The sequence below is a fragment of the Atta cephalotes genome, assembly GCF_000143395.1.
Source record: "Atta cephalotes unplaced genomic scaffold scaffold00004, whole genome shotgun sequence".
NCBI classification, from domain to species: Eukaryota; Metazoa; Arthropoda; class Insecta; order Hymenoptera; family Formicidae; genus Atta; species Atta cephalotes.
This window is the reverse complement of record NW_012130068.1, coordinates 8,416,799-8,430,029: the sequence shown is the minus strand read 5'-3', so window position 1 is coordinate 8,430,029 and position 13,231 is coordinate 8,416,799. Positions and strand designations below refer to the sequence as shown.

Sequence of the window (13,231 nt, the reverse complement as noted above, 5' to 3'; positions counted from 1 at the left end):
CTCTCTCTCTCTCTCTCTCTCTCTCTCTCTCTCTCTCTCTCGGTATGTCTTCTAGTTTCAGCGGTCTCACCGTGCAGTCGATTATCATTGATTTTCCAGCGTTCGTCGGTCCTTCTAGTACCATTCCGTTTATTTTTACGAGGTCCATATTTTTTATCAATATCAGCCAAGCGTAGAATTCTATGATGTCGAGTCTATTTTTTTCGAATATTTCGTATATCCATTTGATCGCGTGTTCCCTGTCGCGTAGTATTTTTGCGTATTTATTCGTTAGATCTCTGTATGTTATTTCTTCGTACGATACGTACTTGTATATACTCGTGTTGTTATTTCTTTTTTGTTTCGTATTATTTTGTGTGCGTGCGTGTCTGTTTGTAATTCGAATTCTTTCAATAATTGTTCTTTCGTTTGGAAATCGATTTTTAATTCCCAGTCTGCGTAGGTTGTCATTTTGTATTTTTTTTATCAATTGCGTTATCACTTCTATGACGTTCTTTCTCTTATCTTCGTCTAGTCTGGCCGCTGTCGCTCTCTCTTCTCGTCTCTGTTCGATGTATTGCACGCATTCGCTTGTTTCGTGTATGTCATTTGTCGTTCCGTTTTTTCTTCTTTCTTCCCTGATTTCTCTCGTTATTTCGTCGATTTTTTTTTAAATTCTGATCAGATTTTAATGTAATGGAATGTTTCGAGGCCGTACCTGATGCAATATAGAATAAAGTTCCGTAGATATTTAATTCGTTGACACGAGATAGCGATTTCTGCAGTTCCTGCAGTTATCGCACGCATTAGTGCTTAGCGATTCTTCCTCTCTGTCTGCTGACGTTGTTTTCTTGTGTTGCTCCGAATACGATGTGCCAGTGGTCTCCGATCGAAATATCCGAAACTAGGCCTTTTGTTCTTTCTTTTCTTGACTCCCACTCCGCTGTTTGGTTCTTTTTGTGGAGGATGCACGTCCAGTAGTTTCCCGTTCCTCTTGTTCTGTAAGAGAAACGTATATTAGTCGCGTGTTTTGTTACGCGTTAACGTTTGTTTGTGTCTTCGCGATCATATATATAATATTCGTGTATCTTACCTATCGCTTGCAGTAGAGTCTCTTCGTCTCCCTCCAGCAGTCGTTCCCTTTCCATTCAGTAGATATACTAGGCGGGTTCTAACCAATGGGGCTAGAGGGGAGCGCGGGGCGCGGGGGGTACTCGTAGACGCGGGGGCAAGGCGCGGGGAAGGAGGGAAGGCCCCGGTCGGCTACATCGCTGTTTATGTAAACATAGGACCCCAGTCGATTACATAAACATGATGATGTTTCGCTATGCCTTTCATATTTTTTACCGCCACCCTCCCAAACATTCCATGTGACATTTTTTTCGACATTTTTTCACCCGCCGCTGCCGCCACCGCCACCGCCACGGACCCCGCGTCAACTCCAAAATGCGTTTTTGGACCGCTGCTGTCGCAAACCCCGCATTCACCCCAAAATACGTTTCGGGCCGCCGCCGCAGACCCAGCATCCACTCCAAAATGCGCCGCCGTATTATAACGCGAACAAGATGTTTTGTGTAGGTGACACATCATTGATGTGTTCTCACAGTTCTTTTTTCAAGGCCAGAAACCGTCGATAACGATATTTTTTTTCTAAGATGAGATCGGTGACACGTCATTACTGTGCCTCCAATAGGGATGACAGATAATGAGACAAAGAAGTAACAAATGGAATATATATAATGGGTCATAAGCGCGCGGCACCCTCAGTTGGTGCCTTTAAAGATTACCGAATCGCAATAAGTATAATGCGAAAAGTATGGTTGAACATCATGCAGAAATTGAGGGCATGGATGGTGTGAATGCAGACAAGTTATTTGAAGCAATGGAAATAGAATTTGGAGACGATGTAGAAGATAATGGACGATGTAGAAGTTGAGAATATCTGAAACGTTGAGAACATAGCTAACGTAGCCGAGTATATTAGAAACGTGGATCCGAAACAGTTCGCGAATATCAGAGATGAAATATTCGAAGTGCTTGAAATGGAAGACTTTGAGAATATAATGGACCAAGAATCGTCTGACGAAGAAGAAGAAATGCTATCCGATAGTGGATGTGCTAGTGATATGAGCGAGTATGAAATTGATCGCGTAGAAAAATTTGTGCAGCCTTCGGAAATCCATACGTTGAACGCTCGTACTAAGCACTGTGTGATCTACAATTATTATACAACGTGGGTGGTGCTTTAACTGTATGCACAGCATGCATGATTCGTATAGGTTTACATTAACGATGTAGGAATGTATCACGTCAGGGAGCATAAGATTGGTTCTTTTGGTAGGCTAGACGGCAAGTCGTGCATGAATTGCAGAGAACCTTTGTACAGTATATTCTCGTGCAACATGTGCCCACTCTGCACACATTGAAATAAAAAAAAAACTATTGTGAACAGTACTGGAAAATATGTAATAAAATATGAAATATGGGAAGACTATAATGTAGATGATGTGTTGTATGTTCTCGGTAATCCGCAAAAAAGAGACACAGATGTACGAATATCGCCGGTGCAATTCCTACGCGATCGAGAATTAGGTATACGTAATAAGAAACATGGAATAGTTATTAAAGAGCCCGTTTCTGACTGGTCTTTATTTGCGCGACAGAAAGTGTACTCATAGTTACGAGACAAATGTTACGAGGAGTATGAGTATGAAAAGAGACATTGGTGGAATAGAAATGTCAGTGTAAAAGGACGATTATTATTGGGCGAAAAAAATCGCCCAATATAAGAGCCAAGGTTGGTACATATGCATTAAGATTCCCGCGGGTAATGAAAAGTGTGTCGAATTATTGATTATTGACAATATATGGATGGAATTTCGTGATCGCGATCTTGCACTAAAACTGTTTTTCAATAGATGCGACGAACAATGCTTTGAGTGCAAACAGTGCACTTTCGCAAACAAACGTAATGAAAAGGTGTTAGAATGTTATGATATTCTAGATCTGTCACGATGTTGCAACGTGTGTGAACGAATCACGTGCAAGTGCTCCGTGGAAGAGTGCGACGTGATCTAAAAAACAATGAAAAGACATGGAAAATCATGAGCGAGTGGAACGCGAACTCTTGGAGCAGTGCGGCCAGGTCGCTACTCTGGTGGAGTGTTTCACATGGCTGCAACGATGCGACGAGCAGCTCGAAGAACTTTGTCGTGCCAAGCGTCCGCACTTCGCCGTTGGACACAGACAATCCGCGGTGGCGAGGATCGCGCGACTCGCGGGTGCAAAGTCGCAATTAGAGCGACGTTTCGTGCACATTGTTGGCGAGTACGCAAGTGGCGAATACGCGAGTGGCGAGTACGTGAGTAGCAACGAACGATCTCTTATCTGGCGAGAAATCGACGTCGCGTTCGAGAATCGTATATTGACAGGTGCGGTGATAAACTCTAATCACATCAAGCTGCAGCGGTTTTTAGAAGACGCTAGCAGTGTAGTTCTACAGCGAGTGCAAGATGCTGTAGAAAGATACGGTAGTGTAAAAGTAAACACCGCATTCAACGGTGAGTTCGCGATGAAGGATAAACATGCTAATAAGAGCATAGTTACAAAGAACAGCGAGATATACCGATACACTGATTTGCGCGAGTGGTACGAGCAGTACGTCATCCAGCCTATCCTAGTATCGCTCGAAGAGTTCCAGGAACGCGACAGCGGGTGGGCATCGTTACGAAAATCGAATTTGACTGTCAATGTGAACAAACTAAATTCCCTGCGCGCGGGATCTCACATCGAAGTGCCTCGAAAAATAGTGACGAAACGAGCGATAATCAGTGTTCGTACAATGCGTGTTTCGCGTGGTCGCCGCTCTGTACCTAGCTGAAAAGTATACGGAGCGGGAATCGTCCTATCCGCATTACATGACAGTGTTGAATCTCACGGATATCGAATTTCCAATAACGTTCAAAAATATTTCTAAATTTGAACGGTTGAACATGGTGTCGATCAACGTGTACGGCATCGAGAATAAACAAGTCCTTCCTCTGCGGCTCATCGATGACAAGAAGGAGAAGCACGTCAATCTCCTGTATCTACAAGATTCACACAACGACAACTTTGGCCATTTTGCGTGTACCAAGAACCTGTCGCGTCTCGTGAGTTCGCAAATTACTAGGAAAAAGAACAAGAAGTTTTTTTGCGACCGGTAAATATAATAAAAAAATCCAATAAAAAACAGTAAAAAAAGAAATAGTCAAAAAAAAAATGAATTTTCTATTATTTACAGATGCCTCCATTACTTCGGTTCGTGCGAAAAATTGCAATTGCACGAAGTGGACTGCCAGAAGATCAACGACTGCGCCATCCGACTGCCGAGCGAGGACGACAAGTGGCTCGAATTTGGAAATCACTGCAATAAGGAGCGCGTCCCGTTACGCCGACCTGGAATGTATTCTACGTAAGACAGAATCCGATAAAGATATTGCGTCGTCGTACGCGTATCAGCGGCATGAAGTGCTTAGCATAAGCTATTACGTACGATGCACATACGACGACACATTATCCTCGTATTACTTCCGTCGCCATGAAGGCTGTATAACGTGGTTCGCGCAACAACTGAACGATTTAGCACGTGAAAAATATCCGCTAACGTGCCCATGGAAACATTGTCTAAATAGCAATGGGAGGCATACTGTAGCGCGACGCGTTGTCACATCTGCGAGAAACCGTTCGCGCCGGACGATACGCGAGTTCGCGATCATTGTCATCTCACCGGTAGATACCGCGGTCCAGCGCATTCAAATTGTAATTTAAATTATAAAAATTCATTCTATATTCCGATCGTATTTCACAATTTATCGGGCTATGATGTCCATTTTATAATTAAGGAAATTGCTACTGCGTACAAAGGACACGTAGATGTATTACCGATAACGAAGGAAAAATATATTTCATTTACTAAACATGTCAATAGCACCAAAGATAAAAATGAAAAGAATTTTCAGAAAAAAAATAGTGTAAAATTAAGATTCATTGATTCTTTCAAATTTCTAAATGCAAGCCTCGATAAATTGGTGTCGTATCTCGACAAAGATAAATTAAAAATTGTACGTTCCGAATTTTGCAAGCTCAGCGCGGAGGATTTCGATCTTCTCACGCAAAAAGGCGTCTTTCCGTACGAGTACATTGACTGCGTCGAAAAATTGCAGGATACGCGCTACCACCGCGCGAATTATTTTTCAGTTCGTTGACAGGCGATACCGTAGCTCCGAGAGCGATTACGCTCACGCTGTGAACGTATGGCAGCGATTCTCCATTCGAACGCTCGGCGAGTACAGTGAAAACTGATGTCTTGTTATTAGCCGATATTTTTGAAAATTTCCGCAATAGTTGCATCATGAATTACTGTCTCGATCCCGCGCATTATTATACATTGCCAGGTTTCACGTGGGATGCCATGCTGAAATATACACATGTAAGATTCGAGTTGCTCACCGATATTGATATGATCATGTTCATCGAGCGCGGTATACGCGGTGGTCTCAGTCAATGTTCCAATAGATACGCATAAGCTAATAACAAGTATATGCATTCGTTGATGACGAAACCGTCGTACTTGATGTATTACGATGTGAATAATTTGTACGGATGGGCGATGTGTCAACCTTTGCCATACGCCGAATTTCAATGGTTCGAAGACGCTGCGAACTTTGACGTGAGTGCGATCGCTCTGGATTCATCCACCGGTTATATCTTCGAGGTCGATCTCGAGTATCCACAGCATCTATACGACCGACACACTGACCTACCTTTCTGCCCGATAAACCGCCCGGCAAGCGCGAAGATAAACTTCTAGCGACATTGTACGATAAACAGCGTCATCCACTATCGCAATCTACAGCAATGTATATTCGTCACGGTCTTCGCGTAATAAAGATCCACTAAGTGCTACAATTCGCTCAATCTCCATGGCTCCGCGATTACATTGAACTCAATATACAATTTAGAACGCACGCAAAAAACGATTTCGAAAAAAATTTGTACAAACTAATGAACAACGCGGTATTCGGTAAGACCATGGAGAATGTGCGCAATCACGTTGATGTAAAATTAATAACAAAATGGGACGGACGGTACGGCGCGGAGGCAATGATCGCGAAACCGAACACAGCCGCAGTGTCTTTGCGGAAAATTTGATCGCCGTCGAAATGCGCAAACTCGAGGTAAAGTTCGACAAGCCGACTTACGTGGGTATGTGCATACTCGACATATCGAAAGTCTGCTTGTACGAATTTCACCACGAGTACATGTCACCGATGTATCGCGACAAATGCAAGATCATGTACACCGACACGGACAGTCTTATTTACCTTATATATAGAATGCGACGATGTTTACAAGAATATGAAACACGATATCGCTAGATTCGACACGAGCGATTATTCGGCAGACAACGTATGCCTCTCGCGAACAAAAAAGTACCCGGCCTGATGAAGGATGAAAATAATGATGCGATAATGGCCACATTCGTTGGGCTGAGAGCGAAGATGTACGCGATGAGAGTGGACGGCAAGAAGGACATTAAAAAGGCGAAAGGTGTAAAGAATAACGTCGTAGCGCGAACGATAACGTTCGATAATTACACGCGGTATTTGAACGAAGAGATCGAAATGATTCGCCGTCAATCGTGTATACGATCTAAATTACACGAGGTATACACGATATTCGAATCGAAAATCGCTCTGAGTACATATGACGACAAACGATACGTCGTATCGAACTCGACGGAGACATTACCGTGGGGGCATTGGCGGATATCTTTGTAATATATGTTACTATTATTTATTGTAATTTACACTTTTTTCACATTTATACAAATATTATTAATATGTTTTTATGTAATAGCATTTATTATTAGTATTATGATTGTTATACTTTCATATAATCATATGTTTTTAACATTTATATACTACTAGTATTTCAATTTTACATTTTATGTATCATACATTTATATCTGTATATTCCAGAATGAAGATGGAAAAGATAATAAAAAAAACGTTTATATATTTATATTGATATATTTTTATATGTAGAAATAAAAACACACGAATCAAAATTTTATCAAATGACATTGTTTTTGTGTATCCATGAATTGTGCGATTCATCGAATCCCAACCACTTGACGTACACCTTATCTCCTTTCCGGCGCAGTACTTTTTCCACGAGATACACGTCCGGATGAGTAGCGCGATGCAACTCATGCTCGTAAAACGTTCTAGCGACGAATTTTCCGTAATAATCCTCGAGTAGATAGGTTACGGGATTGGTACGCTGTTTCTTAACGATTGTAAACACCTCGATGGTCCAATTTGGTGTGTAACCTTTCTCAAAAATCGTCTTGTACTTGCTCACGCGTACCGAATCGCCCACTTTAAATTTTAACTTAAAACGGACCAGCAATCTTTATCGCGCTGTACACCGTGTTCAAGAGTCTTTCGGCGAGTCTTTCGCGGGAGTTACGTCAGCAGGTCGCATACCGATAGTTCGATGCTTGCGCGCGTTGTAATCTGACACGAGATGCGGCAGCTCGTCGATCCACTTGTAATTGCCGTTAAGTGTAAACATCTTCCACATGTCGTTTTTGAGTGTACGATTGAACCGCTCAACTATTGACGCTTTCAACGTCGAATACGTGGAATAATGATTAATGTTGTGTTTTTTTCAAGATTTTCTGCACATCGGCGTTATAAAATTCCTTTCTCATATCCGTTTGTAAATTTTTCGGATATCTTCCACTCGCTCGAATTATCTCAACGATAGCATCAGTCGTCTCGCTTCCACCCTTGCTCTTGAGCGGTACGGTCCATGCATACTTGCTCAACACATCAATGACGATGAGTATGTAGTGGTGGCCTCTGTTGAAGCCTGAGTATGAACGCATCTCGACGATATCAGCCTGCCACAAATCGTCGTATCCTCGAACTATGACGCGCCTTCGCGGAAAATTTCTTCTCGCCGGAGCATGCAATTCCTCGACGAGTCGACGTCTCTCGGAGCTAATTTTTTTCTCTTTTTCGCTGAATCTCTTTTTCATGATTCAACGCGTAATACACAGAGCAAAAGAATTTTTTTTTTTTCACTGACATCACTCTGACTGACTCGTTTCGTCTGTACGCGATTTAATTTATAATAAGACCGGCTTCGCGAAGTTCCTCGATGATCGACAACATCTCGTTGTCGTAAGCGTTGTTGCCCGCTCGGTGCGAAGCGTCGAGCAATCGTAGACGATTCATCAGTTCGTTGGGATCATCCCAATGCACGTAATCAATCGCGTTGTCATTCAGTATCATTGTATGAGGTGATCCCTTTCCAGGGATTTCCTTTCTTCTGTTTCTTGGGTGTGATCGACATCAACAGCGCGATAACGTATTTGTACTTGTATCCTCTATTGCTCAATAATCGCCCCTGCGATTGATGCTTGTGTTTGTGCGCGTTCGTCGCTAGTAGCATGCTCTTGTACTTATTCATATCGTCTTCCGCGTAGAGGAGATCGTCGGGAATTCTCTTGAAAATTAATTCGTAAAGACCAGGTATACCGACGTATCGTACACCGTCGATAATTATGTTGTCCGCATCATCCACATCGAAACGTTTATTGTCAAACATCAATCCATCCTTGTGTAGGTAAACGCCGTACACATAATCTACATCGCTCTTCTGTTTATTTCGCGTTCCCCTCAGGACAGCCTCGACGTACTTTTGACCCAGCAGACCCAAGTCGACTTGCAACGACCTTCCGACGTTTGCAATCGATTTTGAACTTTCGTCGCTAGCGAGTCTTCTGTCGTTTCGAAAACATTGTCCAATGATTCTATCGTTGGTACGATTTTGCGCGGTATGGAGGTTATCGGCTGTACACGATCGTGCGATCGATCATCGGGTTTACGCGGGGTCGCGGAACGCTCAAACGTCTCGTTCACTTTCTTTCCCTCCTCCTCCTCCTCCTCCTCCTCTTTTCTCTCACACTTGGAGGCTACGTCATTGTCGCGCGACTCTCTCTTTATCGCGCGCACGGGGCTGTCAACAATCTGCTGCAGAGGTTTGATAATAGGCTTAAAATGCCTGTCCAATGCTATGTCCTCCTCGATTCTACCGGTCTTTAGAGCGCGGTGTTTCTTACGGATCGATTCGCTCGTCTTCTCGATCTCCCTCGCAATTTTTTCACACTCGCGCACATTAGCCATGTTCGTCTCTGGCGAAGTATCGACAATGACTAGTTACAGTATCGCGAACTCATTAAATCCCTTTCTGTATCTCCCGTCTTTAAACGCACTGTCCTTATCTATCACTAAAAATCCATTTTTTTTGCCAACAGTCGCGATATAACAAACAAAATTCATCGTATGACATGTCGGTATTCACGTGATCATTGTAAATGTGTTTCAAGTTGGTACAATCCTGTTTGAACAGGATCAACAGATTCGCGTTGTCGCGTATCAGATGTTTAGGTATTCTCGCATACGTCTGACAGAGATAGAAGCAGTCAACGTTCGCGTGGCGGCCCATCGAAAAGTATTCTCTCACCGCATCCTGCTTGTTGCATGCTACGTCATCAAAGATAAAAATAGAATTTGGGCGCGCCTCGCTCGGTGGAACGACATCACTGTTGTTGGAGAACGTAAAATAGCTGATTTCATCGATAGACATAAATAAATTTTCGAGATATCGATACTTTGGCTGTTGCAGCGATTTCGAAAAGACGTACACATTCTCGAAACGTACACCGTTTGGATTCTCGAGCAAGCTTATGAGAACATTGGTTTTACCACAATTCGACGGGCCGCAAATGATCGCGCGTTTAGTACTCAGCAGCATTTCGCCATGCTTGCGCTTCTCCGCGTTGCCTCCTATCATTCGCGATTTCGCGTCACAGTTTGTGACGTGTATCGTTAACGGTTGCAGCACGAATTTCATGCTCGCACTAAAAGACTGTGCATTCTCGAATGACTATTTAAAAATGCGCGAATCCGCGAATCGCACAGTAGCAAAATGTATTTCGCGCTGTATCATCCTTCCGATATTCGAGACTTGAACGTCGAGCAACTGCAATATATACCGAAAGTCGTACTTTTACGCGTGTACGGCGACTACATCGAATACATCTGGGACAAGCTTCCGGAACGTGAAGGCAGATTCAGAGGTTCGAACCTATCGTCGCTGCGACGAGCACTACAATCAGCCATGGCAGCGGACGCACATCGACGGCCCCGCACCGAAGATAAAGGACTGTAGCGAATGTCAACGTCACGCAGCGGTCTGCTAAATCGAGCGATAAACGCGCTTCCTTTCGAGTTACATATTCCGGGCTACCAGTTTTGCGGCCCGGGCACTCGGCTTACGAAGCGACTAGCCAGAGATGACGAGGCATAATCGACGAGGCATCAAACGAGACATAAATCCCCTGGACGCGGCGTGCCGAGAACACGACATTGCATATTCTCGGAGAAACGATCTCACCGATAGACACACGGCGGACAAGGTACTCGCCGATAAAGCGCTAGGACGCGTCACTGCGAGAGATTCGGCTCTGAGCGAGATAGCCGCCACAGCTGCCGTCTGGGCAGCGATGAACTATATATAGAATGAAATATATATATAGAAAGCCAAGACCAAGATCGGCATGGGCATGAAATCGAAAAAGAAGATAACGAGGAAAAAAGCGTCGAAAAAGCGGATACTTCCAACAGCGAAACGAGGCGGTGCGTTATCGTTTCTGCCAATGTTGAGCGCGCTTGGATCCTTGATCGGCGGAGCGGCCAGCGTGGCGAAAGCGTAAATGACAGCAAAGCCATGCGACGTCAGCTCGAAGAGCTGCAACGTCACGATCGCGCGATGGAGCAGGGTCGCGGACTGTATCTCGCTCCGTACAAATACGGGCGCGGACTGTATCTCGGTCCGTACGAACATGGATCGACATGGATAGATCACAACATGGATAGATTTGAGTGACGAAGATTACGAGCTCGGTCTAGCGATTTTTGAGACTTATCACACAATACCGAACGTGAACGAATCGAACAACAAATTTTATTTCACCAAAGACGACGTGGAAATTACAATTCCCAAAGGTTCATATGAAGTGTGAGATATAAATGAATTTTTAAAACGCGCGATTTTACGGAGACGTCCACACCACGACGCTTGAAACTGTTGACTTAGTACGTGGTGACAACAACAACAACAACAACAACAACAACAACAATGACACCGATGATGATGATCATAGTGGTGGAGAATACCCGATTACGCTCCGCGCAAACTACAACACGATGAGATGCGAGATTAGATGTGCATACAGAATAAATTTTGGCAAGCCCAATAGCATTGGATCGCTGCTGGGATTCTCGTCGAAGCGTACACTGCGGCCGTGAAGGTGGCACGAATCGGACGTGTCGATCAATATAATGAATGTAATATAATGAATGTAAACGTTATCCGCGTAGAATGTAACGTGACCGCGGGCGCGTACAGCAATGGTAAAAGCGCGCACACGATACACGAATTTTCGCCGAGCGTGCCTCCAGGATGTAAGGTATCGGAGATATCGCAGATCATTTACCTGCCGATTATCGCACGAAGCATTACGATCTAACGATACGCATCGTCGACCAGAACGGATAATTGCTCGATTTTCAAGGAGAAGAGATCACCGTTAGATTGCACGTACGACGGCGACAGTGATAACGTGAGCGTGAGATGCTCGTGCTGAACGGAGCGTACGCGAGAGATAACGCATTTTTTACAAGACCAGTGACGTCACAGTTCGATAACACTCGCTCATCCAGCTGCATCAGACAGAAGAAGAAGCTTAGCGTGTCAAACGTTACATTTTTAAAGTCTTTGGGATTCGCGGTGCGCAACATTTGAGATGACTGATATCCTAAACATTAAATCATCATCTTCGATCGCATCGTCAAGATTGAGACTCACACGTACAGCCCGTTCGCCAATACAACGTTCGGATACAGCGATGAAATAAGAATACAGCAACAAGATCTGTACACATTGCCGTATGAAAGCTTTCTGTATGTCGAGGGAAAACTGACGAAGAACAAAGCGGTCCAGAGTGCTCACGTGACATTGGGAAATAATTGCATCGCATTCATATTCGATGAGATTCGATATGAACTCAACGGTGTGGAGATTGATCGAAACAGAAACGTTGGCATAACTAGCACACTCAAAAATTATGTAACAGTGTCATCCGCCGGATATTTTAATTTCTGTCTGGAGCGAAAGGGGTACCGTCCCTTATCGCCAAGTCCGCCAAGTCCATCGAAAGAAAAAGCGAGATATTGGGAATGTCCTGGGGAAAAAGCATCAAAATCGCCAACGTGCTCCTCATCATCATCATCATCATCGTCATCATCAATGGCATCAAAATATAAATCATAAATATAAACACCGAAAAAAAAAAACAGGTACGTAGAAAGCGTGACAAAACGTGTCGCGACATGTTCGCAATTCTTGGAAAGAGGAGAGGATTACTCCCTCTTCGATTCTAAAAGTTTTATCATATACGTCGCAATTTACGCGGATGCAATCAGTCTTGCGATATCCGCTTATACGAATGGTTGAAAAAAAAATGTACTTCGCTACAGACAGCAACGCATCGTATGAAAAGAAGGAGGCAGAAACATGTAAGTTTCAACGTTCTATATACAAAAGAAATGTTGTTTAACATTACGTACGTACACAGTATGGAGCATCGCGCGATGCGTTTATTGAGCAGACGTTATGATCTGACGGCTACGGGCTACAAGTATTTGGAAATTGGAATCAACGTTAGTCCACCGAGTTATGTGGAGATCGCCTTGGGAGATTATCGCGGACACGAACTGTCGCTATCTCTCGAAACGTGGAAGGGCCTCTACGAGCAGCAATGGAATATTTACAAGATGCTACGAAACGAATATAAAGATAATGTTATAAGCATTGGAGCGCTAACTGTCAACACGCTGACCGTTTGCACGCTGAATGATGCTACGCTCGTACGTCTCGATTCTTCATCCGTACGCATTACGATGACGGAAACAACGCTACGGTGTATGTTTGAGTTTGACGGATGTATCGACGTAACGTTCGAGCGATTAGCCTGACTCGTCGATACGATTGATGCTAAGTATACGCGATTCTCCAACATCGCGTCTGAGAACGCTATACGTGATAGCGACATTTTCAATGGATATCAGCTCGT

The 13,231-nt window shown here is 43.8% G+C and overlaps 3 protein-coding genes and 1 pseudogene across 3 annotated transcripts; 3 read left to right on the top strand and 1 right to left on the bottom strand.

Moving 5' to 3' along the window:
• The first annotated feature begins 3,971 nt into the window (after nucleotides 1-3,971).
• LOC105626206 lies at nucleotides 3,972-4,436 on the top strand. The gene is made up of 2 exons (XM_012207511.1): nucleotides 3,972-4,180; nucleotides 4,262-4,436. Exons 1-2 carry the CDS (start codon nucleotides 3,972-3,974, stop codon nucleotides 4,434-4,436), a joined length of 384 nt encoding a protein of 127 aa, XP_012062901.1.
• Nucleotides 4,437-5,479: 1,043 nt separating this feature from the next.
• On the top strand, nucleotides 5,480-5,919 carry LOC105626204 (annotated as a pseudogene).
• A 1,176-nt stretch (nucleotides 5,920-7,095) lies between these two features.
• Nucleotides 7,096-7,608, bottom strand: LOC105626203. Its single transcript, XM_012207510.1, has 2 exons — nucleotides 7,512-7,608; nucleotides 7,096-7,403 (listed from the first exon to the last, which is right to left on the bottom strand). Exons 1-2 carry the CDS (start codon nucleotides 7,606-7,608, stop codon nucleotides 7,096-7,098), a joined length of 405 nt encoding a protein of 134 aa, XP_012062900.1.
• Nucleotides 7,609-10,810: 3,202 nt separating this feature from the next.
• Nucleotides 10,811-12,966, top strand: LOC105626202. The gene is given in 7 exon segments (XM_012207509.1): nucleotides 10,811-10,886; nucleotides 10,974-11,102; nucleotides 11,158-11,388; nucleotides 11,478-11,566; nucleotides 11,953-12,368; nucleotides 12,734-12,908; nucleotides 12,910-12,966. Coding segments are annotated over 7 exon segments (1,173 nt in total).
• Nucleotides 12,967-13,231: the final 265 nt, after the last annotated feature.

What these genes read in the sequence shown, in the direction of transcription:
- LOC105626206 (XM_012207511.1), top strand. Translation starts at nt 3,972, where the DNA reads ATGGTGTCGATCAACGTGTACGGCATCGAGAATAAACAAGTCCTTCCT. An exon ending in AAGAAGTTTTTTTGCGACCG is followed by an intron (nt 4,181 to 4,261) that starts GTAAATATAATA and finishes TATTATTTACAG; the next exon opens with ATGCCTCCATTACTTCGGTT.
- LOC105626203 (XM_012207510.1), bottom strand. Translation starts at nt 7,608, where the DNA reads ATGTGGAAGATGTTTACACTTAACGGCAATTACAAGTGGATCGACGAG. An exon ending in GCGCAAGCATCGAACTATCG is followed by an intron (nt 7,404 to 7,511) that starts GTATGCGACCTG and finishes TAAAATTTAAAG; the next exon opens with TGGGCGATTCGGTACGCGTG.